Below are 25,817 nucleotides of genomic sequence, written 5' to 3' on the forward strand. Positions count from 1 at the left end.
AGGCACTGCCACTCTCATACTCTTTTTTTACTCCTTTTTTTTTTTTTTTAAATGATATGAACAAATCATATATTCATTTGAAGTATCACATTAGTCTTTTGGCTTTTTTCAGGTCAGGAATTACTCTTTTATCCTCTTGAGTGGTGATTTTCAGCCATGTGCTATCTGTTAATTACATAACCACAGTCCATTATGTGAAACAGGTTGTAGAATTTCAGTTCTAATATGAAAAGGATTTAATATAATCTCTCTATTTTTTTTTCTAAAATTAGAGCAACTTGTCTACACATAGTACCAGATTTAGCTGCAAATTATTTTGAATTTAATCTTTACTGAAGCATTTGGATGCGTACATAATCTTCTTAATCCCAGTGTGTTGATCTAAGTTTCTATGTTTAATACATTTTGTCTAACCAAAAGCTATATAAGCATGTATTTTGTTGCTTTTATTAGAAATAAAAAGTATTGCAACATAAAACAGATAACAACTTCTGTGAGTTCCACTGTGCTATAGTTTAAGAAACTTCACTGATCATAAAAATCTCCTCCCCTGTGTTCACTTCGATCTGACATCAAATTTGTGGAACAGCGTCGACTTACTGACCAGTCATGTTGGGAAGATGAGTGGCATCCACTCTGAGGGATTATAGTGGAATTTAGCCTCAGATGGGAAGAGCCACATTTGTCATTTTGTAAGACTTTTGTCCCCCCTCTCACAGTCACTCTGGGCCCTGACAGCAGTGTCACTGGTGTCAAAGAGGGGTTGATGATTAGGAATACAAAAGGGCTCATTTTGAAAGACATTTCCATTCTCTGTTTTTATCTCACTCTACTTTCCTTCCATCTAAAAACTCTCTGGTACAGTTTTCTCTCAGCATATGTGGTGGGTCTCACTGTGGGCATTAAAAACCAATGTGACTCTGAATATTCATGAGATACTTGAACCCTGGATGGACCTCTTGGCCCTCCTCATGATATGATTATGAGGTAGTTCCAGAGTGACAAGGCAGACTGACATGTCAGGAGGTTTGGTCACTGACTAATGATCTTCATGTCCATAGAAATGTTTGGATATTAGCCACAAAGAAAAGGGACTGAAGTTATAAAGTTTTTCATTTTTTTCATAAGTTTCATAATGATGTTTGCTGTATAGGTGTTTTGCTATACCTAAATTGATAGTAACCACAAAATTTAGAAATATAAATTCCACCCACACTTCTTGATACTTGAAATCAGTTCTAATAATACTTGTTGTATTGAAATTCTATGTGTAACTAACTATGTGTATTTTCTGTGTTGTTTATAAAAATTCAAAATTTCCCCCGACACACTCTTGGGGAGCAGAGGAAGCTTTTTGTACCAGAAAAAATACATGCATGGGACTACAAAGAGTAATAGAAGTAATTTCACAGTTTTGCACTCTTTATATAAATGATCATTTTTTTGTGAGTTTCCTTCTTCAAAGTGTTATCAGTGTAGAAACAACATATCTATCTGCTCCTAAATAATCATAATATTTCCCTTTCATCAATATTTAGGGTCTTTTATTCAGTTTATCACTGAACATAGACCCGTTTGCTGAGCCTCTCATAAAACCAGCCACATCGACCATCCGTTATGGCTTTTTCTGATAGTATAGAGAAGAAAAAAAGAAGAAAAAAAAATAGCCACATTTCAGGAAATTTTGGGGGGGGGTCTGGATCGTTCTCTATAATTAAGCATTCTCCGCCCGCTTGTTTTTACCAACATGCAACTCCCAGCCATCCAACAAACATTGACATCTGCTGTTGTACTTCGTTTTCTGCCTTTGGCGACAGATCAGGCGAAACATTGCAGTATTTCTTTGCTGAATGCGTGTTTTAATGTGTCACCTTGATAAATGCGCCCATCCGCGCGTGTGTTTTCCCAAATTTGCGGCCTCTCTCTCACATTTGTTAATGTTGATTAATAGCCCTAATGCATTTGGTATTTGGTCTCCCTTCTCCTCCCACTCTTATCTCTTAATATGACTTTGGCTGGGCTGACAGCCCAGTAAGCAAAGAGAAATAGAGAAATTAAGTAAGCAGAGAGAGCGACAGTGAGGCGGTCTAGCCTGGAAGGAGCTCTGGAGGCAGATGAGCGTGAAATTTCAGTTGTATGATGGGAGCGTTGTTCCCATCAGAAACGGAGCAGTTCAGTCCCGCTGTCTCCTCATCATATCCATAAAGTATACAGTCTTTTCGTGTAATCTTATTAAAAAAATAACATGCTTACAACTGACCCCCTTCTGTACTGCATCAGCGCTGTTGGATATTTTCACAATGCTTGAGTGGCTGCATTGGTCAAGAAACCCAAAAGTGCTGTATTTACCCATGTCACCTACACATAGAAGTTAGACACATACACTTCGCCGTAGCGGACACTCTAATATGTTAGCCCTACCTCAACCTTGGCCTCTAATTCCTGCCCTTCACTTTCTATCTTATGTAACACATTTGTTGGCATCTAGGCAGGAAATAGTGCTTTAAAACAAATGCAGTTAAGGAGATTGTTGTGGTAAGAAAATGAATGCAATTATGCAATTCCAGTAGCTGTAAGCTAGTAAGTCTTAAAACAGCACGATAACTACTTTTTAAGTGTTGTAATAAGTATTCCTCAAGGTAAGAAGAAGAATTATGCTGTTCATGTTATAGTCCCACATTTAAGCATACAATGCAAGTCTTCCATAGATCTGAATCAGGAATGTATGCTGGCGCATGTCTGTTTTTCGCAATAGTTGAGCCGAGTTCAGCCCTTCATTTCAGTGTTGGTGTTGTCTTTACCTTGTTATAAAGTCCATTTTAGTTCTAATCTTCAGGATTCACAGAGACTCCATGACATAGTCAGCGCCAGGTCAATAGCCTATGTGGGGTGAACAGGCCAGACAGCTGCTGGTCATTGTTCTTAATGACAGCTCCATCTGCTTCCCTTCCCTCTCCCCAGTGCACGAACAAATTAGCCAGCACAGAAACTCACTCCAAGTCCCTGAACTCTGCACTGCCGTTTTTCTTGGCTTGCATGTGCTGGGAGAGCTTTAGCTTGTGTTTCTTTGTGTAGCCTGTGATATAACATTTTCAGCAATGGCATACACAACAAGGCTCTTTGTAGCTCAACAAAGAATATAAAAAAGGTTTATGATTCTGTAACTTATAAGGCCGCTCTTTTATCAGTAGTAAACAACTACAGTACAGCTTGTTAAATCAACTATATAAGCTCTGTGAGACTGCAGGAGGATATGGCCCTTTTACAAACAATAATTAGATATTCTGTAGTTGTTTCCAGAGAGCTTTGATTAGATGAGTCTGTAACCAAAGTTGTTTTTTTGCAGATTGAGCTCACCAAAGCTTTTTCCCTCCTCTGTTTTCTCACCGACTTAATGAGAGCTCTAGCGGAGAGAAGACTGTGATTCCAAAAAACTATTTAAGCTGCCAAATGTTTACGGCTGTCCTTTGAAAACCCTCTTCATCCAAAGTTACACTGATCTCTCATGGTTTGTGTTGATATCAGGCTCTTCTTAGGAATCAAATGACTCCAACAGCTGTTTTCAAGACACGCACTTTGGACATGGTTCAGAGCCAGCATGTTGAGAACAGTGGACACATAGTCAGGCAGGGGAGGAGGATATTATGCCATTACAGGAAAGAGGTTTGGAGCCTGTCTCAGCTCTGCTGTCTCTCCCACTCATTGCATAGCTCCCTCCACCACATGCCCCCTCAAGGGGGTTCAGCACTCTGCTGGTAATGACCATGCTTCAGACAGGACTTTTAAGCTATGGTGCCTTGCTGGAGCCACAATGTAATTCGGCCCCCCAAAAAAAGAAAAACCGATGACTCAAGCCAGTGCCTAGGGGAGGGAGTGGAGTCCATGGAGGAAATTGACAGTGTGTGGAGCTCAGCAGCCCCAAGGCGCACCCCAGCCCTACTCGGGCTCAGAAACCCTGCCAGGGAAGGTGATGAGATAGCTGGGAGAGAATGTGGGGGCCTCAGGCAAGAAAAACTATCTATCCCAGCAAGTCATAGTGAAGAGTGAGTTTTTAAGCAAGTGAAGAAACCCTTCTTTTTTTGTGTAAATGATGCGTGTTGAACTGCCACCGATCCAACTGAAGCCATCTTTCTCCAACTAAAGTCACCAAAAAGAAAACAAATAAAAATGTTATTATTCACTTCTTTTCTTCGTGTTCAGCCACATGCGGAAGCAGACAGCCTGCACCCTCTCCTGTCCTTGGCAGCTCCCAGCATGTAGCCGTGTAATCTGCGTTCCACTCCTTATTGATGGAGTTCATAAGTCCGGAGGGCGCATTGCTGCACCATCATACCTAACTCTACTGCAGACAGGAGAGCGACTGCTCCGGCTGTTAGTGCTGGCTGGTCCAGTCTGCTGAGGAAGCAGTCGACGGTAATCTTCTCGGTCACACTCCAGCTCACTCCAGCTCTCCCCCAGGACTGCAGGGATTAAATCCAACGCAGGATATAGCGTCCACCAAATGCGTGACTGTGCCGGGAATTTCCATGTAATTGTGAACGAGGCACCGTGAGCTCTCCTTTTCCATCTCCTGTCTTCCATCACACTATAAATATCACCAAGATTCCCCAAAGGCACCAAATGTCATGAAGCAGGCAAGAAACCAAGACTGTGCTACAAGGACACAAGAAGGTGCGAATAAGAAATTACATCCTCCTTGTCCTCTTTTCCGTCCCTGATTAGTTTAAAGGAGAACATACTTCTGTGCATACATGTAAATGCTAACACATGCAGCTAACACTGCATATATTAGCTGATACTGTAGGGGCTTGTTTGGACTTTGGAAATCAGAAGTCTTCACATGATGTCAATGTTATGTCCAAGAAAAGATGAACAACTTCATACTCCTTTCCAGACAGAACTTGTCTTAAAGTTATCCAGATCTGGATGCATTTTTAAGATGATACATATCTCATCTCATTTAAGCTTTTTGAATATATATTTGCAAAATAATTTTCCCCTTTTTTCTCCTAAATTAGACTTGATTTTAGATTTTACTGCAGCAAAGATCCAACTTTCTCATCTGATGTAATCTAATAGTACCTCCAAAGTCATTAAAAACTTTTGTGAAAATACCTTGGAGTTTGAGGCTGAGCTCTCAGTCATTTTACAAAGTAGGTTAGAATGCTTTTTGTCCTTGTAGAAGCACTCTGGCTCAGCACCAATCCTTCAGGAAGTGAATCATTCTTGTCAGAACAAGACTCATTGGAAAGCTTTGCATTAACACTGTCCCACAGCTACTCTGTCTTTCCCTCCACCAAGGCAATCATAGCCCACAACCACAGCATTTCCAATGGTAGTGCATCAACACTGATAAGTTCTCTCAATCCTGCCCGCTCTTTTGAGGACAACTTTTTCAGCCTCATCTGTGAGACTTGGCTTAGCATTTCACCACCCCCAAGAAAACTTCAATGTACACTCGTGGAGAATTTCAGACACCCACATCCACTTTTGGGGCTTTTTAGAAAAGAAATGCAGAGTATCCAAATGGGACTGTGTGATATAAACAACTCCCCGGGAGGTGTGCTGGAGCCACGGTCAGTGGCCAAAAACCACATGGTGTCCGCCCAGGCTATTGAGAATGCATGGCAGGCAGCCATGGGTCTCAACAGCTGTCCAAAGAGGGCTGGGAGAGGTCTCTGACTGGGGCCTTGTTCATCTGCAGCAGCCCATCCAGCTGAGCTGAGAGCAGGGAGGCTACAAGGCAACTTTCCCAGGATTTTCCACGACATTGCAGGCAGTCATTTATGAATTCTCGAAATATGGAAATGTGTCATTCAGTGGTTACAAGGTCTCCAAAGTATTATATTTGCATTCACACAGTGGAGCAGATACACACCCTTGCACACGTATACAGTGCACCCTACATATCCTCCTGTGTTCGTTAGCAGACATCCTTTCTTCCTGAACGCTTCCCTATTATAGCCCAAAACCCTTGACAGGTGTCAGCTGTACTCAGCTCACCAACTCTCCAAAGCCTCCCCCCAAATAATCCGCTTCTTTTTTCCCCATCTCCCACAGTAGATTTCATCACAATGTCTGGACAAATTCAAGCAGAGTTACTGACTTTTATGGGAAAGACTTTTATTTTTATTCAAAATAAATCCTATCTTCGGGGTTTCGGGGGGTTTGATTTCTTATCCCCACACCATATCTGTCTCGTCCTTCTCTGTTTCCGTCCCCACCTTCTTCTGCTTCTCTGTCTCTTATGAGCTCACAGGCTTATGTCATGTGGAAAATGTCTTCGCTGAAGAAGCTCGAGGACACTGGGAAGCCACTTCCATTTTCAGAATCGTTTTTCTTCCCCCCCGTGTGGAATATTGTCATTTAACTTTCCCTCGTTTGAGCATACAGAAAAGCCTTCAGGTTTTAAAGGGACTTGATCCCCTTTTCCAGACATATTCTCAAGGGATTAAGCAGTGAGGCTCAACTAAAGCACCCTTAATCAAATCAAAATAAATAGCCCCCTTTACAATAGTGGATGCCACATGTTCCATCTCTATTTTGTAGGGGATTTGTCCCATGGAGGGAATATCGCAGTGGAAAAGGCTCGGTACTTGCAAAAGGAATATGATGTCATGTGCTCTTTGTGCAGGGATGTGCACAGCACTCACATGTATAGTAGGTGTCTTCTACTATGTCTGGATGTATGTACATGGTGTCTTTGACAGCATGGTGATTCTCTTTCAGCTTGAATTGCAGTTGGAGTCGAGCTGGGCTTTTCAAGCCAAAATGGAAGGGTTTAAGTGTGCCTTAGGAAACCTTCCGGCATCATGGTCATGTGGCACTCCAGGGCAGCAAGAAAGCATTTACTGCAGATTAGAGCTCCTCTCAAGTGTTTCACAAAGTCAGCCCTAAGCTCTGCAATTGTTCCCAGGGCTATCCAGCAACCTGCAGCTGTGAAAAATGTCATCAGAAACACACCCTAATTGTTTTTTTTTCCCTCCATCCACTGTATTTTGTAGAGGTCATGAATGAGAATTTAGTCCTGTTCTTGCCATTTTTGCTCATTCCCCCACCTGTCACAGTATCATTTTCTAGATGGATGAAATTACTGTGTATGTCATTGTTGCAGGTATAACTGTATAAGCTGACAAGCACTCTCCATTTCACTTAAATGAGGTGATTCATAAAACCAGTCTGCGGCAACAGCATTGCACAGAAGTGGTTCTGTCTTTCTTAAAAACAAGAAAAGTTATGTTTCTAAATAACAACAAACTATGTATTACCTTTGAAGTGACACTGATGGTGTAATATGTACATTTTCAAGTTGATTCACTTGTCATCTCTTTTTAGGTAACTACCCTCGGCCCTCTAACTACAGTGGGACAGCCAGCACGAGCTACAGTGGCCCGGGCCCCGGCATGACTAACAGTCTTGGGATGAACGCTACCAGCCCAATGCACGGTCAGGGGCCTGGGCAGCCCATACCTGGAGGACGCAGCCACAGCTCAGGCAGCCAGAACAGAGTGTACCCATCCATGGGTCCCAGTTCACCCAGCATGCCCCAGCCAGCTGGACCAGGGATGGGTCCTCCATCTTTGGGTAGTTCCAACCGGAAGGCGCAGGAGGTTGCAGCAGCTAGCATGGCGGCATCTGCCAACTCAGTTCACAACAGGTAAGAGCACCGCAATCACTCAGGAGGTCTAAATTCTTTGGTAAGGTTGATGTATTTTTAGAGATCAGCATATCTCTCTGCCTCATTCTGTGTGGTTCCTAAACAAAGTTTACTCATGTACTATATATGTACAAACTGTCAAACCAGAAACCGCCCACTCATAATCTGTGGTAGAATTAGGGCTAGTAATAATCTCGATCTACATCACCGTCTGCAGAGAGACTGTTTGAATTTGCAGAGTTTGCTCTCAGGGCTTTTTGTGAGCTGTTATGAACTACATTCATTTTCACACGTCTCAGAAGGTGCCTGACATTTTGATATCTGACTTTTCAAACAAAGAGCCATTTGTTTCAGAAAGACAGATTTTGGCTTGTGACAAGCCAGTGTGGTATGAACACAGTATTGTGAAATATACAGTATTGTCAAAACATGAAAGAAGAAAGAACAAACCTCAGTCTTAATTGTGAAAACACCAGAGAGGGGGGTGACACCAAGCTCCCTCACACACATATAAAGCATTTTGATGCTGTAACACTCCATGAGCTAAAGCTTATTATGTTTCCATCAGGGTTGTAGCTTTGACTGTTTGAGTGTTTGTGGTGCTAGAGAATGGGGGCTGTGGTGGAATTGTGTGGGCAGTAAACTTTTGCTGAACCCTGCCAGGGGAACTTGTGAAAACATGGCTGTCGCCTGAGAGGAAGGATGAGTTTCTCCACTTCCTCATATTGGTGCGTGTTTTTCATAACAATGCATCATGGGAGCAGTCTCCCCAGCAATCTGCAGGCTGAAGTGTGGCAGATTAACATCTAGCAGTGCTTTCCCATTTCTGTCATACGCATGAGTCAGACTGAAGACTATGAGCCGGTTGTGATGTTTCAGATGAAATTTCTCCTTTAGGCTGCGTCCTTATGCCAGGTCACCAGCTTACATGCAGCCCACCCCCACCCACTGGTCCCACCCTCCTTCCACACGTCTACCACCTTCACCTCCACTCAGACCTCACCATCCTCCCATCCTGCCACCCTCACATTCACAGCAACATAGGTAGGTCCACCACTCTCACCGCTGTGCGGCTGTTATGTTTGCATGTGACTGTTGTCGTGTTATACGACTAAACTTAGCTGCAGTTTTTCCAGCTGAAGAGAACTATCGTGATCATGAAGCACTCCCCTCGCAGAAAAACAGGGGAGTCATCATTGTAACTATTGTAATGGCTAATCACTGCAGTCATTAGTGACATAAGAGGCTTCTCTTAGTCACTGCAATGGCAGTGTTACTATCACACACTCATAGTTTCAGATTGCTGTTGGCTCTAGGACACAACAGTGTGTGTCGGTGAGGCTTGAAGGGTGCCTGACTGTATGTGTGATTAATTACGTGCGTCAGGGGGTCCAGTGCTGTACACACACCTACGCACACACTTTCGGCACACGCAGCGATGCAAATGTTTGACGAGTCATTAAGAGATGGCTGTGCTGTCAATAAGAAGTGGCAAGACGTGATCCCCACTGCTGGGACCAATCAGACTGCCTGTCAGTCTCTCCTCACATCCTCACATTCACCGAGACACCAGAGAGGTGTTGCTCACTGCCGTGTTGCCGGAGGAGAAGTCTCGCTGTCTCCCATTCTTATGCTGTTTACAAATCTGGATTAAAAGTCATTCATTTTGATTCTGTTCCTTTTGTTTGGTGTTCTATGTCATTCCTCGGCATTAAGCAGTCAGTAACGTGTTACTGTTACTTCACAGCAGATCAAATTGGAAGCAAAAAGTCCATTTTACAAATGGCTTTTTCTTTTGATTTTCAGTTTAAAATGTGTCTTTTTGTTCTCTTTTCTTCTGGGTGCATACAAACTTTTCCAATTATTACTGTTTTATTTAAACCAATGCACCAGAGGAAAAAAAAAACAAGCACAAGCTGTAATGTTTTTTAAAAGAACAGAAGACTTATAGAAGCTGGCTTGTATAAAAAATATGTGCTCACTGGATGAAACAATTGGGATGCCAAAGCAAATCAGTGTTTGCAAACTTGAATAAGTTATACTACTATTGCCACCTTCTTTATTTAGTTTACAAAAGTAGGAATTAGTCTTCTGGCAGGCGGACTAATTTGACGTATATTTTTTCAGGATCGTCTGTGTGAGGCTGTCTGCCTGTCTCACCCACACTGCCTTGTCTGCTGTCGCTCATTCCCCCCTTTCATCCCTGCCTGTCTGCATCTCCTTTTCTCTTCCCACCGGTTTCACTCTTTTTACCAACTCTCCCAACTATATCGCGTTCTTCGTCTCCATTTAGCTCTGTTATCCTACCCACACTGTTTTATGTCTCTCAGCCTTTCTTCCTTCCAATTTGCTTTTTGTTCGTCGCTGTCTCCAACACAGCCTTGTTATGTTTTTCTTCCTCAGATCCCACTTTAGTACATCTGAGGGCGATCAGGAGAAAATTGGCCTCCGAAAAACCTGCAGTTAAAGGCTCCAGCGCTCCAGTGCAACATTGTGAAACATTCAGACTTAGTTCTTATCTGTCTGAGAAACAACTTGTTAGTCGTAGCACATGTGTCTAGTTTCACTCTTTGATGAATCCACCTTGTCTGCCGCAACCGCCCGCTGCCAACCTTCCAAATCAGGGTTAGTTAGTTAGTAGCCAAGTCATGGGCTGGTCTCCACTTCTTTTCCCTCTTTTTCTTTCACACGTCCCTTTCTGTTCATCCCCACCAATAACCCTCCACATTTCTGCCTCTCATCCCCCATCTCCATCCTCTCCTGACTCACGCACACCCTCACACATTTGTAGACACACTCCAACTTCATTACACTAACTGAAAAGAATTCCAAATGAACAGAGGAGGGCCACTTCTGGCATCCCATGACTCCAGGCGTGGATCGAGATTAAATCTTCATTAGGTGTGGTGTACGGAGTGTTTTTTTTTCTTACCTACTGACTTTCTCCCCGGCAAGAGGACTTGAATCAGGAACAAATGTCCCACTTTTATTGGTTAATTAGTTTGATGCGGTTGAGGGGGGGGAGTGCTGGACCAGAGTGTGTGTGTGCGGGGGGGGGGGGGGGGGGGGGGGGGTCTCTTCATCACTTCAGTGTCTTATTAAGTATTTTTTTATTTATTTATCCATGTAACCTGTCAGTTTGGCAATCTGGCTGATTCTCTCAAACATTTCTCATAAAAAGCTACCTTTGGGACAATCAGGTACTACTAGTAGTCGGTGTTATATGTTAAAACAACAAAGGGAATGTTAATGCACAGGAAGTTGTAAGTTTATCTGGAGGAAAGGTGAATCACAAGTTTTTTTGGAGGCTGGAGATTGATGTCAGGGGATTAATTTTTGTTCTAATCTTTTTTGGAAAAGAGAAGAGAACACAAAGTATTAAAGGTATAAGCTTTTCTTGGCAGCAGCTTCTGAAGATAGAATTGGCTTTTCAAATGACTTTCCAGCGCTGCCGGCGATACTCTACAGAAAGTTCCTGGAGCTATAGGAACAGGCGAGCTGTCGTAAAAATAAGCACTTAGTCGAAGAAGAGCAAAGCTCAGAAAAAAAAAGAGCCATAAATAAAAAGGAAATTGAAGGGAGAAAATTGTTGGATGAGAGAGAAGAGCGGAGAGGAGAGTGCTCCTAGGCAAATCCTCGCCAAATAATTCATTTCTGACCTCCTTAGTAAGTAAATTTGCTAAATAAATAAGAGCAACGCTTGAATGTCAAGAATGGGAGATGCTGCCTGTGGCGCTTTGTCGCTCGCAGTCTTGGCAGTGCTGCGGAGCGCTCTGCTTTCATTAGATGGGCAAAATAAATGGCTTCTGCTCCATCCATCCATCCTGAGCTGTTTGATGTTTGGAAGGAGGGGAGGGGGAAGTAGCTTTTCTCTGGATTTAATATGTTAAAAGCTGTCCTTTTATTTTTTGTGCTAGGTTTATTCTAGTCTATTCTCAGTGCTGTGAGTTTGTGTGCGTGTGTCAGAGTGAGTGAGCGTGGTGAGTTGAGTCAGGACTTTGGAGGAGCAACGAGCCCAAGCTGCCCTGAGAACAGATTGGGTCCATATATAATTCATAGCCTCCAGCCGATCCACTCCATCCTACCATCCAGCAGCCGCTCGCTGGCTCTTTTTTCTCTTACTTTCCTCTGCACACACTTAAACACGCACCAATCAGAGGGATCGATGGGGAGTGCCTCTCAGCCGTCACACGGTCCTGCAGTCCCAGCTCCTCAGCTGTCTCGTCCAGTTAGCAGCACTGGAAGGCATCGGCACGGCCTGTCACCACGAATGAAGGACAAAGCCGCTGCCACTTCTAGAGAGAAACCGTCAGCTGGTTGGCTGGCACCTCGTAACCATGGCATCCCCTTGGCAACGGCACCCACCCCGCGTGCGAAGACAAGGACCCCTCAAACACACTTCAACACACACATTTAAAAGTGGCCTTCTCTGATGCCCTTCACACATGTGGACTGAAAAGCAAAATGAGAGACATTGCTGCCTGTGTTTGTGTGAGTGCGTAGATATTTGTGAGGAATTGGGGGGAAAAGGAAGGACGCAAAAGAACAGTTTGAGAAAACATTTAGATAAAATTGATCGTAGAATTGTACTATTCAGTCAACAAGGCAAAATTAAATGTTTTTTTTATTTAGGCTGGGAAGACCATCTAAACTATCTATGCTAAATCTGAATCAGAATTTTCCCTCACAGACTAAACTATTCTTCTCCAGAGCACTTTTTCTTTTTTGGTCCTCGTCAGGCTACTCCTTGACAACAAACTGAGAGTGAACTGGCCTCTTGGCGTTTCTATATTTCTTACTGTGTGTGTTAGAGTGTCTGTTCCTTCAGCACAGTCTCCTGGAACAGCAATTACCTCCAGCTCTGGGGCAGCGAGCTGAAAATACGCCCCCCATTGGTCCACCAGGGACTTATACATGCGCTACTCAAGCTTCCTCTTGCCTTAATTCCCCCCAACCTGCCCTCTTCTTTTCTCCTTCACCATCTATTTCCATCCTCTTTCCCTTCTCCTTTATCTCTCACTCTTTCGCTCTCTGCGGCAACAGGATACTCTTCTTTTTTTCCCGCTGGCACAAAGGTGCCCAAGAGCAAGATGAATGTGCTGTGCCATCCCCCCCCCTCATCCCCTCCACCTCGCAGCTCTGATAGCAGCACATGCATATATTAAGTGTGATTAAACTCTGTGCGGTGCCTCCATCAAGTGCTTTCTAATGGGCTTTTTTATGACATGAATTAGTCATAATGGGAGAGCGCCACAGTCAAAAACCACCAACCACTGTTGTTGTTGTTGATTTGTATTTTTCAGCATTCACATGAGAGCTTGTGCTTATATTCCTCACGGTGGGGAAGGGTCATCTTTACAGTATAGATGAGTGAAGGTATTCAGCATCTCTAAACTTATTTTTCCTGATTGGTGCTCTCTGTCAACGGTACGGGAGTTTATTTGCAGAATAGCTGTTTTTGTTGCTTGAAAAGGTGCAACAATCAAAAGGTGAATTTATTCCTGTCTTGACTCACACACAGCTTTTTAGGGAACACGTAGGCAGCAAACGAAGGAGTCTATATACCCCTCCCATTATAGGGAAATTGGGCCAGATAAGCATGGATTTGGTGTGCTTGTTTCTTTGCCATGGAGCTCCCCGGTTCACCTCGGCCCCCATAGAGGGATTACATATGTATCATCAACCGTGCTCTATGACTAATTACATCTGTGAGATGAGATTATGGGGGGGGTTTACCAAGCCAATCCCTCCTCCCAGGCAATGTGTATCGGTTCCAACAGGAGGTATTACATTATTACATCTGTGTGAGTATGTGAAAGAGAGAAAGATGCCACTTAGGAGAGAACTGACTGACATATAAATCCGGATAGGATTTTTCTTTGCGTCAGCTCTACATCTTGCGTCAGACACACCCCCTTGTGTCCTGTCTGGTTCACATCCCTAGATTCTCCATTGCTACCGTTTTGGTCTCTTCCCACAGTGGGTCTTTTTGGCTAGGTTGTCCAGGAGATAATCTTGAGTCAGCAGGAGAAAGGCCAAATTGTCCCAAACCAGGTGTTCCCTTTCAGCTCCTGTGGCACTGGCTTGGCCTGCCTTGAATACAATGCCAGACACTGCCATCAGTCGCACAAACACACACACACACACATGAACGGATAGTGTTCAGCAGGTTGCAGATAAGCCCCCTTATGTCACTTGTGATGTGACCAACACCATGTGATCAGCCGCCTGAGATAGAGAGGGGAGTCTGAGTGAGGGGAGTTGAGCAGCATTGATTTCCGCTGTCACCATGGAAACAAATAACATGATCCTCTCCAAAAGCACACCTTAATTAGTTAAATTATGACTTGTGGGATAAGGAGAGGGAGGAAGAGAGGGAGAAAATGGGAGGGGGGGGTTGGAGAGAGGAAACAAAAAAGAATTCTCTCTTCTTATGCTTCACACTCATCCTCGCTCATTTAGAAGAGTTGTTTGTTTGATCAATAAATGTATTTTTCGTAGGACTCTCAGATGTACATGCTGTTCAGGTTTTCCTTCGCAGTAACTGGGTTTCTGTGTACTTGATCTGCTAATGTTTTTCTCCTCTGTGTGTTGTAGGCAGGGCAACTACCAAGCCCCTGGCATCAACCAAGCGAGCACTGTCCCCTATAACCAGCCGACGGGCAACAATAGTTCAGCCACAAGCAACGCACAAGGTCCCGGCTACAATATGCCGCCTTCAGGTATCTAACTAAAGCCAACTAGTAGGAGTTATTTATCGTTCTGTGTTGTCTAGATGTTGGTTTGATTTTGCCTGACAAGCAAGCAGAGGAGATGTTCATTGATACAAATGCTGATACCTGACGAGTAATTTGGGTGAATTGTCCCAATTTCTGCTCAGTTAAGCCCATTTATACAATGTTCTAAAGCCCATCTTTAAGTAATATTCAAGAATTACAACTAGGTTTTGACCTCATCCATGTGTGCTGGGTCACAGTCTACAGAATGAATGTTGCTAAAGTGAAGAGAAACCTCAATTACAGCCAATGTTAGACAATACACTGTCCCACCCAAGATAACCAAGAAATCACAAGGTTGCTGGGTACATTCTCTCTCATTTAACTTTTATTCACTTGCTGTATGAGATTGTTTGTCAGTCAGTTGCATTATTGCTAAATGCATATCAAAGAAAGCTCCCAAATAGAAAGATGGCTTCGATTTGAAACCAAACTGCAGGACAATTAGAAAACCTTGAACAAATTAGAACATTATAGGTTCCTCAAAACTTATCTAGTTTTCCAGTGAGCTAAAAACCAAATATCATTAGTTTTCCCATAGTGCTGTAGCACACAAGAACAGAGAAACAAAGAGCCTATCCAAGGCTGTTAATAAGAATACAGCTGATACTATGAAAAGGAATTTTAAGGACCTAATGTCATCTACTAAAAGAAGCCTAACGAAGCCACGTATGATGTTGTCCGCAAGCATCTCTTGAATGTTAACCTTTAATCCCATGACCTTTTTGAAAATGTGAAAACATGGATGTTTCTACCAAACTGAGGGTGTGCAGCCAGCAGGGTTCAGAGGGTATGCTAAGTTTTATCTCATTCCCTTGCTTCATCTTCCTAAAGAAGCAGCCTTTTCATGTTTCTTTCTCACTGTACTATTTGAGATGAGAAGCCTTGAGAGCGCAAAAAGAAAGAATGTAACATTTCAACTGCAACATCTGACTTCGTCTTTGACGTTATATAAAAATTGTCAATCAGCTTTCAGCTCAAACAAGAAAATGCACCTTTCTTCAAGGGAGTTAAAACAAATTGAGTCGAACACAATACGAAAAAATGACAAGTACATGTCTGCTTTATCCTGTGGTGAAAGCGTAGCTATTGTGACTTATTTTTTTTTTTATAAATAAAAAATTCATAAATCTGTGTTCAAGTGCAACAATGGTTCACACAAGACAATGAAGGTTATCGTTATAAAAGAACAAAACTCACCTGTTCTCTCACTGCATGTTTTTTGATTCAGTATTGTGAGCTTTTGTGAAAAGTTGGCACGTATATCTTTTAGTGAATGTTTGCACATTCCTCTTCATTCCTGTTGAAGGGGCCGTTGGACTGTCAGCAGACGGCATAATGAGCCCAGATGGTAAACCGAAAATGGACGTCAAAGAAGATAGTGGCCCAAACAACGAGCCACACAAGCCAAAGGTAATTCCTTAACTACGTTCCTCCTTCTATTTTTCTATGCCGTTCTCTCCCTCTTTCGTTCTTTTTGTATGGTTTTGTTTTATCATCTCAATGAAGCAAACCAAATCTGATCAGCATATGCTGTCTCAGCACAGTGGGCTCTTTCTCTGTTGTTCTCTCACCATATCTAATGATTTGTTTAACATTTACCATTCCTAATGTTCTTCTTCGCCTTGTTTTTGCCCGCAGCACTCTCTTCTTGCTGATGTTTTGGCAGCTCAAGCTGCAATAAAGAGAGAAACACATAAAGAAATAGAGGGCTTGGCATCTGCAGTACACACATGTACAAACACGCATTCAAACAACAGGGATATCAAGCATACACACACACACACACACACACACACATGCGCACACATGTCTCAATACACAGTGCTGACTTCTCATTTTGACCTACAATAGCAGCTCGGCTTGGCTCGGCTCAGCAACAACAAAACTCTGCTCTTTGCTCTTTTCCTACCCCCTCCCCTTGTTTTTGCCTAACAACCCCTCTTCAACACGCACACATACACGCGCTTCAATCACAACCGCCGCACGTCTTTTCCCTCCAAATCCCTGTCTTTTCTTTTGCTGATTATGGTAGCAGGGCCTTTTGAATTATTTAAGGCAGCCCAAGCAGCCAGAAAGAGATGATCTGTCTGCCGAGGGAGAGTTAAAGATTCAGGAAGAGAGACGGGAAAGAGAGGGGCAGACAGATAAGGTTTTGCTGACATGAGCATTCTGAACACAGACCAGAAGCACTTGTCAAGCTGTTGTTCCCTCTTACTGAGTATCTTTCCCATACACTCACACACATGCATGTGCGCTAACATGGCTGAATACACAAAGTGGAGTTTGATCTGCATGCATGTTAAATATATTACCCAGACAAATACATACACAACATATACAGTATGTGCACTAGCACTCAGTCACAGCTATGCACAATATGCATTTCACACTAAAGTACAATACTCACATTTAGTGCACATCTGCATCATGTGTAATATTGAAAACTTTCTCAACGCTGCTAAACATGAAGGAAATGTTGTAGTAGGAAGCTGTGTTTTGTACCATATTATAAAAGTCCATCTTTAAGAATTGGAAAATAAGTCATGTGAAAGTATTACCAGAAAATAGTTTTTAAAGTATTACTTTAAAATATGCCTTGATGTCAGTAACATAAATTTTGTGTAGCCTTTGAAAAGTGTCATACTGTAAATCATACACTGCTTTTCCAAAACATTTCATAAAGCTTATGCAGTGTCACAACATTCACTTCCATCCAGAGTTGAATCGATTTTTCACTGAGATCTTGTATTGATGATGAGAGAGTCCAAAGATTCTTAATCCGATTAAGGTCTGGACTGTAGAGGCAAATCCATGTCTGGCATTTTAATCTTGGAATGTGCGTGTGTCATCAGAAAAAAAAAGAAGACATTTTCAAGTAATCAGTTGACGTCATTTTTGGGGTCACCTAATGTTTCTGGATCTGGGCCTGAGCAACTGAAGCAACCCCAGATCACAAATCTGCCCCAACAGGTTTGTACAGTAGGAGCAAGGCAAGATGGATGCAGCGCACTTCATCCACTGCTCTCCTTACCTGAATGCATCCATCTCTCTGAAACCAGATGAATCTGGACTCATCAGACTACATAACCTATTAGCCCAACAGAAAAGTGATTTTCTTAAGGAATAACAGGTGTTTTAGTCCAGTTACCTCAAGTCGTATTTGCATTCTGCCTTTGGAAATGCCCAAAGGTTCGCTTATTAAACAGCGCTGTGAGTTCTACTATTGATTTTCCTCTATTTGATTTTACCAGTCGTGTTAGTGATCTCCAGTCACAATCATTCAAGATTTTCCTCCAAACACATTTTTTTTCTCGAAGATGATGGCTCACTCTTATTTCTTCAAGGTTTTAATGATGCATCAGACAGTTCTTAACCCGGGTTCAATACTAGTAATCTCTTTAGATGTTTTGTTTGCCTGGAGCAGACCCATCTGAAACAGAGTAACATTTTTTCCACGACCACTGGATAAGTCTTCCAGCACGGTTGTTTATGGAATGAGAAGCTCCTCACTGCATCACTTATTGTTAAATTACTTTTTGAAAGATGATACGTTTTAATAACTGCTGTACTTTTCCAATGGGAATTTGATCTTTTTCAGATGGTGACTGTTTTCAGCTCGACTGCATTCTTTAATCAGTATTACTGATACTGATGCTTTCTGAAAAGTTAGGATTAAATATAAATAAAACCAGGAAGCTATGTTTTGCATATCAATTAAAGCCTATATTCAATTGAAACTGTAAAAAGGCGACATGAAATGATGAGAATGCTCATTTTGAACATTTTGAATATGACATCAACAATGTTTTTTTTATAAAAAAAAAAGACAAAAACACCACTGTGTTCAAATCATTTGTGAAACAGCTGGTGTATTTTTAAGAGTAAGATGTTTATAATTCCTACTTGATATGGAAGTTCAGCTTCTCAATAGTTCAGGCCCTCGTCTCAAATATTTTCTATTGGTGACAGGTCTGGAGGACAAGCACGCCACTTTAGTGCTCAGACTCCTTTTTATATGGAGCTGTTCTGTTGTAAACTGTGCAGAATGTGCTTTGGTATTGTTTTACTTTACGAAACAAGACTTTCTGTGAAAAAAACACTACTCGATGGCAGCATATGTTACTCAAAGACCTGTGTACATCATTCAGCTTCAGTGGTGCTTTCACACATATACAAGTTATGCAGCTCTATACCATCACAGATGCAGGGTTCAGATGGAATCTAAGATTTTGCTTCATCAGACCACCCACTTCACCCAAATCCATCTTGAATGAGCTCTGGGCCTGAAAAGGCGGTTGATTTTCTGTATTATCTTTATTAAGCCTTTTTTCTTTGCATGGTAAATTGCACTCCTTTGCATTTTTAGGTTAAGGAATTCTTAAATCGCTGCTCTTAATTTTTTACTATAAATGTTCTTCAAATTCTAGATAATAATATTCCGGTTTTAATTTCCGCATTTGGTTTTGAATAATTTGTGAATGATAGCATTCTGTACATCTAATAAGTTCACAACAGAACACAGAGCATGTTTCTTAAGCTGGTTTTAATGTAATGTACAGCAGTCAATTGGTGCAGTGAAGTAAAAAAGGGACACTATTTCCGCTGAAATGTCATTTATCTCTCTCCAGCAGCTTCAGGACAGCTACATGAACAATAACAGCAGCAGTGTGTCCCAGCCAGCCACTCCAGGCGGTGCACTGCCTGTGCCCTCCCCACTCTCCCCCAGCCCTGCCAGCCTGTCCTCCTACCACGGTGACGACAGCGACAGCATCAGCAGCCCTCCTTGGCCTCTCAAGTCGCCCTCCAGCCCGGTAAGAACTGGAAACCATGTTTGTTTGACAGGAATTACTAATAACGTTTCTGTGTACAATATTTAGATGCAAATATCAAAACAAGCCACTTAAATGGTTTTCCATTTGCTCTCAAGAGGTGTTTATTTTTGCTTGGTCATTCAGCCACAAAGGGACCATGTGAAAATAAGGGATGAATCTTTAATGATGACTGGGTGAGCGGGTTTTGTACCAGAAAACAACAACAGGAAAATATGCAGTACACTTTATATGGTATAATGGAATAAATTATATATTATGAATTAACCAAATTAGCCTGTAAACTTATTTAAATCATATGTCCAAACAGAATTATGCTTATGTACATAATAGCGGATAGTTTTAATATGAGCACAGCAACACCAATGTAATACGATTTATTAATAAATGTATATATATATAGTATAAAATCTCAATCAAACACTTATAAGACTCAAAGCCATTTTAAGATGAAGGTGTTTCTGCTCTTCTTATTTTCTGTTTTCATCCTTCACTAGAAAGTCAACCCCAACTCCTCCTCCCTCAGTGGTGAGCGAATCACACGGCTATTTGAGCTGGGTGCGGAGCCAGAGAGACGAGCTTGGGTGGAGCGATATCTGACCTTCATGGAGGACCGGGGCACTCCTGTTGCTCAGCTTCCAGCTGTGGGCAAGAAGCCACTGGACCTCTGGAAGCTCTATATGGCTGTTCGGGAGATAGGAGGCCTCGCCATGGTAACACATAGGAAACAGGATTAAAATTGTGGTGATAGGATAATGTGGGAGATAAAAGATTTATAACCGACTTTATAAAGAGTATTTGGTGGAGAACTTATTATTATTCAACAGTGTGCTCCCTGGCTAAATAGCATATGCTGTGCTTGTAAATGTTAAGAAATGTACTGAAGAGAACGATATACATGGAATTCATTTTGGAAGACAACCTACAATGTTAAAAGATACAGCCATATCCATCTGAGACCCAACGTGATAAGAAAAGTTTTACATACCAAAGGTTTGTGCTACGCTTTGAAGTGGACAACTGACTACTGTACATTGTATTTCAAAGCATTATGTGCCTCTAGAACAACGACCACTCCTCCACAAACACTTCACTGAAGATTTTGCATTCTGACTGCAGAGAGTGGTTGTGAGGCTCCCTGTAATCGTTGAGCAAAATCTCCTGGCTCACATGTGGTCCTCCATTTATCTCAAAAACTTTTAAAAAATCCGAATGAATCATTTTAAGCCTTGGAGGAACATTGTTTTCTAAAATATGACTCTGCGTGTAGAAGCAATACTCCCACGTGCTTTCCATCATTCTCCAGGATACTTTACCTAAAGAGAGTAAATAAGCAAACAAAAACAACCTGAAATGTCATTGTTATCAGTGCCACTCGTTTTCCCATTATTTGATCCTCACACTCCCTTTAAACTACCTAGGTTAACAAGAACAAGAAGTGGCGTGAGCTGTCCTCCACCCTGAACGTTGGGACGTCCAGCAGCTCTGCAAGCACACTGAAGAAACAGTACATCCAGTATCTGTTTGCGTATGAGTGTAAGATGGAGAGGGGAGAGGAGCCTCCAGCAGACAGCAACAGTGGCAGCAGCACTGCTGGAGGGGACAACAAGAAGCAGGTCAAGATCCAGCCGCCCTCACCTGGTAAATCCTGATAACAGAGTGATACACTCTCTCCCATCTGTCAGCCGCCAAACAACAGGTGCTGCTGATCAAACTAGATTTCATCTATGATCCTTGCAGCTGTGTCAAAAATCACCCAGTGAGCAAAGGTGTCGCATTTCCATCCTGGAAGACTGCCAGAAATCTTAGTAAAAATGTTACATTTGCAGATTAATATTTTTTTCAGCGCAAGTAGGTATGGCATTGTATTAATTATCAATTTAAGATGTAAATAGTAGAAGATTAGATCCTGGATGCATGAAGACTACTTAAAACCCAAGAGAAATTAGTGAAAATTATCAATGTTTTGATGAGGTTATTTGTAGTTTAATGGAGGTGAATTGTGATATGATCACCTCTTGTACCTCCATCGGGAGACGAGCCTTTATTTGATTACAGCATGTTAGAAGGTTAAGTTATATTGTTCAGGTGCACTACCGCAACACATAGGGCACTTTTTGTTTGTGTTTGTTACCTGTTCACACCATGTGTCCCTGAGCACAATTATGAAGTGAGAGCAAGTTGGTGCGAAAAAAGAGAGGTAAGGTCACTTCTCTAATTTGCAGCGGAGATGAGAAAAGTGACCCTTACTTTTAAATAGGACACCAGAGCTCTTTACCTGCCTGAGATACTGCAGATTGCTTTTTTTCTGCAGCGTGGAAAAGAGCATCTGCCTTCATTTGCATTCACCCTTAGACATACATAAAGTGCATGTGACCCACACATATACATAAACACATTTAAATGAATTCAGGTTCCATCTGTCTCTCAACACTATAATTTCTATTTCAGCCTCTTTTCGTTGCTCCAGGGGAGCTAGACATTTAGATTTCACAGCAACTATATCCACCACAGTATACATTATCACAGATAGTGTTTGTATCCTGACAGTTGAAAAAGTCAACACTTACCATGTTTGGTTTGCGTTTTGGATAATGCAGCTAAAGCTAAACACTTGATGGAAGCACCATGACCTACTGTACATATTTTCGATTATGCCACTGAAACCTTAAGGCCCTCACCCACAAAGCCAACAATCAGCTGTCGGTAACCTCGGGAGACACGGTGGATGTATGTCGCACTTGTCTTTTCGATGTGTCCTGCACCATCGGACTCCTTTTTTGTTTTTTTTCAGCTTTTTGGCTGTTCAACTCAGTGTTTGAACTCTGCTCTTTTTATTTTTTAATGCATGAAGCTTAAATGTTTAAATGTACAAAATAATCAATAACATATTAGCTTTAGTTGAATTACAGGGTTTTTTTAGCAGTCAAAACACATTCAAACGTAAACATGCCGAACAGATATGACCAGGAGAACTGTCTTTACAAGGTTTTCTACAAATGCAACTCCTACAAGCAGTCAGACAACCCTCAATTTTTATTCTTTTTTTCCGAAGGCAAGCTACACTGGAAAAAATGCTCCTCCTAAAATAAGTAAAAAACAACAAATACAAGACGTTTTTGCTTGAAATAAGCAAAAAAATCTGCCAATGGAACTAGTGAAAATCGGCTTGTCAAGATTTCTTGAAATAAGATGTGATATTTGGGACTTTTGAGATAAAAGGGATCTTGAAATTAGCTTAAAAACCTTTTCAAATGTCAAAAAAAGCTTGTTTCATATGATATGTGACTCAAAACAATTTGTTTTCCATACTTTTTCATTTAACAAGATATTCCAGATGTATTGTCTTCAAACAAGTCCCTATATCTGGCTGAAATAGAACTTGTTAGGCAGTTGTGTCTGATATTAAGTGTAATGAGATATTTTAACTAGAAATGAGACAAATATACTTGGTAAGACTTTGATTTTTTTCCAGTGTATGTGTAATGTGTTAATAACAGCAGGTCTCGCCCTTAAAGGTTTTTAAAAATTAGGTTCCCATCTTTTTATGCCTCTAAACCCGACACTCTTAAGGCGCATTCGACATATTGTAGCTTGATTTGATTTGTCATGGTCTTGAAGGCCTGAAGTAATGTACTATGATTTTGCATTTCGTTCGACTTTCACCGGCGCTGCAGAGTAACCTCAAGTCACATGATATTAAAACCTCACAGGAGCAAGACGGCAGCTGTCAAGCAAGTCAGGTGCTCCAGTTGCTCTCCTTCAGTTGCGTTGATCTGGGACCATGTAACTGCCATGGCTGACTCCGTCACCAACATGAAGGACTGCAGATCTGCTTTTATTCTAAGAATAAGTCTTTCTCCAATATTTCAAGCTAAAATATTATTTGCAACAAGAAGGGAGACTGCATTTACATCATTACTCTTGATGAATTATTTTAATAGACATATTTTAGCTTTGTTTTTTATCTTTGTAACCATATTCCAGTTCTACAATTTTAGGAGAAAATTTGATGAAGAAAAAAGTCAGTAACACAAGTTAACAAGCTTGAGAAAAAAAATCGGATCCGGTTCCTTTTTGTACCTTTTGTATGTTGATCTTCCCCCTGCAAAAACTGCAAACTGCCCTCCTGACACCCTGCCAGCCTATATATAGACTGACAACCTAATGATGTCACTGAGGGAGCCTGTCCAGTGGGCCGGTGGTGGTGGCGGTGTAGGAAGAGTGTGTGTGTTTATGTGGTGCTGTTGGTGGGGAGTGCAGATTGATTAATGAAGACTGGAATGTAGAATGTAAACAAACCCGACCTCGCCGTCACCTTTCATTCACAAAACCAGCTCGGCTGACTGCCCCCCCCTTTAACCACTACCACCGCTCTGGATTATGTCACCCGCTGACACACATGCAGGCTCCCGTGCGCACACATATCAAACGTCAGCCTCGTGCCTATTACTCGCACACACATTTTTCCCCCTCCTCTGGCTTTTTTTTTTTTTCCCCCTTCAAAATGTGGAGCAGAGTGCACTTAAGTTCACACTCGTCTCCACCTTCATACCTCCACTCCTTTGTGTTACAGATCTGTCTGACTTCCAGCCAGCTCTTGAAGAATAGCAAGCTTTTTAACCTTGGCTAACCTCCCTGTTGTTTCCACTTCTCCACGTGTGCATATTCATTTGGTTTGACGCTGGGATATCCCAGGATGTGAAAAATCCCGAATGCTCACTGAACCGTCTTTGCCCTGTCTCCACCCCTGCTCATCATCATGGTGCACCATCTACTCCTGTCTGTCTCTCTTTCTTTCTCTCTGTCTCCTGTGAAGTAGAGGCAGGGGGTATCATTGAATAATTCAGAATTAACATGAATTTTTAAAGCTTAAGTCTTACGGGGGCTTTTTTCTGAGGAAATGTGTGGTGTAGGGAAAAAGGCCGCTGAGGCTCTCTCAGGGAAAGGCTTCTCACGCTAAATGCTCATTAGGATACTTTCATATTCTCTCACTGCTTTGTCATCTTTTAGCTGGAACAGTCCACATTTCTCATTCATTCTGGGAATTTATTTCCCTTGATTTAATCTGGTTGGGTGTTCTTTGTGTGCGAGGCTCTTGTATCTCTCCACTCCTATAATTTCCCAGTCATGTGAACTGAGAAACACTCAGAAACATGGTGTCATAACAAAAGAGCACGCTAACCCAGTTTTAACCCCAGACTGATTCACAATGTGAACAAATGTTTATTTATTGTTTGTTTTTTTTTTTCTCTGGGAGGCTTTTGACAGCACAAGCTTTCCCGAGCTCCTCACTCATTTTTAGGGGACGTTTTCGGAAATATCAACTTGTGCATCTTCTGATTTCACTTTTTTTTGGGCATATACACGCACATTTTCTTCCACGTGCCCTCAAGATTAGCCCCCTGCATGAACTTCTCATCAAGTCTATGGCATACCAAAAAAAAAGAAGAAAAAAAAGCCAGCTAAACCATCTTCAAACAGCTTCCAAATTAAGAGCTGCGTGGGCAATTTCCTCTCCGAGAAATACTTCCCTACTCCCCACTGTTCCCTCTCCTTCATCCTCCTCTTCCTCCACTGGCCCTTCCTCAACCGTCCCTCTGTTCACATTTTCTCTGCCCTCGCGCTTTGTGTTTGCTCAGGCTCAGTTCTCATGTCGGGCATCACTGTGAGTGCTTTGGACTTAAGCCCATGGTTATCTCCCAAAGACAGCACCTCACTGTGGTGAAATCCTACGTTGGCCTCCCTAACTCAAACCAGCTTCAACATCACAGCAGAGGATGTTGGGGAGCCCTACGGTTTGAATGTGTAACACTTTAGCAAAAAGTCAGTGACTCATCCAGATTTAGGCATAACGCCTCTTCTCTCTCGCAGCTAATTCAGGCGGCTCTCTCCAAGGCCCACAGACACCCCAGTCGTCTGGCAGCAGCTCTACAGCAGAAGCAGCGGGCGACCTGAAACCTCCCACACCTGCCACCACCCCGCTGGGACAGGTCACACCACTGCCCCCCAACAGGTACCACACAGGCACTTCTGATTCTGCTGCTTTACGAGTACTACTGTTAACTGTCACTTCCTCTACCAATTCAGCCACTTAAGCGTGATTATCACTTCATTAGCTGGCATTAGTTTTTTTAAAACAAGTCGTCTCTGCGTAAATAACAGTGTCAGTCAGCGCGAATAGTGTAAAGAAAAATTTAGTCAGTAGATGTATAAACATAACTTAAGTATTTCATTAAAAAAGACACCTATAGTTTAGTGAAGCAACATTAAAAAAGCTTAAAAGGCAAAGATCTTTTTGTAAGGATATCTATGTTTAGGTGAATTCAGATAAGTGGGATTTTCTGGGTTTTGTTTTTTCCTTTTTTTTTTTTTTAAACTTCTTCTTCGTCTTTCTCCGTCATCTCCGCTGATTTTAATTATAAACCATGACAGCTGTGTTTGCAGAGCCTGGCAGGGGAGTAAAAGCCCTTTGTTTGCTTTCTTTGTGATATAATGTGAGAAGTAATATTCATGTCTAACAAGTGTAGTTTAACCACTGCAATGCCATAT

At 42.0% G+C, this 25,817-nt stretch overlaps 1 protein-coding gene across 6 annotated transcripts in view; it reads left to right on the top strand.

Moving 5' to 3' along the window:
- The window catches only part of LOC142366574 (AT-rich interactive domain-containing protein 1B-like), a 171,635-nt gene that overhangs the window by 137,057 nt on the left and 8,761 nt on the right, over positions 1-25,817 (top strand). For 4 of the 6 annotated variants that reach the window (XM_075448510.1, XM_075448508.1, XM_075448509.1 and 1 more), the window contains 8 exons: positions 7,336-7,657; positions 8,555-8,701; positions 14,255-14,379; positions 15,743-15,846; positions 19,065-19,247; positions 19,763-19,978; positions 20,687-20,906; positions 25,140-25,281. In XM_075448510.1, coding sequence (XP_075304625.1) covers positions 7,336-7,657; positions 8,555-8,701; positions 14,255-14,379; positions 15,743-15,846; positions 19,065-19,247; positions 19,763-19,978; positions 20,687-20,906; positions 25,140-25,281 — 1,459 coding nt within the window. The remainder of the gene's footprint in view (positions 1-7,335; positions 7,658-8,554; positions 8,702-14,254; positions 14,380-15,742; positions 15,847-19,064; positions 19,248-19,762; positions 19,979-20,686; positions 20,907-25,139; positions 25,282-25,817) is intronic. The other 2 variants (XM_075448511.1, XM_075448512.1) reach the window with 2 other exon arrangements.

The sequence above is a fragment of the Odontesthes bonariensis genome, chromosome 17, assembly GCF_027942865.1.
Source record: "Odontesthes bonariensis isolate fOdoBon6 chromosome 17, fOdoBon6.hap1, whole genome shotgun sequence".
NCBI lineage: Eukaryota > Metazoa > Chordata > Actinopteri > Atheriniformes > Atherinopsidae > Odontesthes > Odontesthes bonariensis.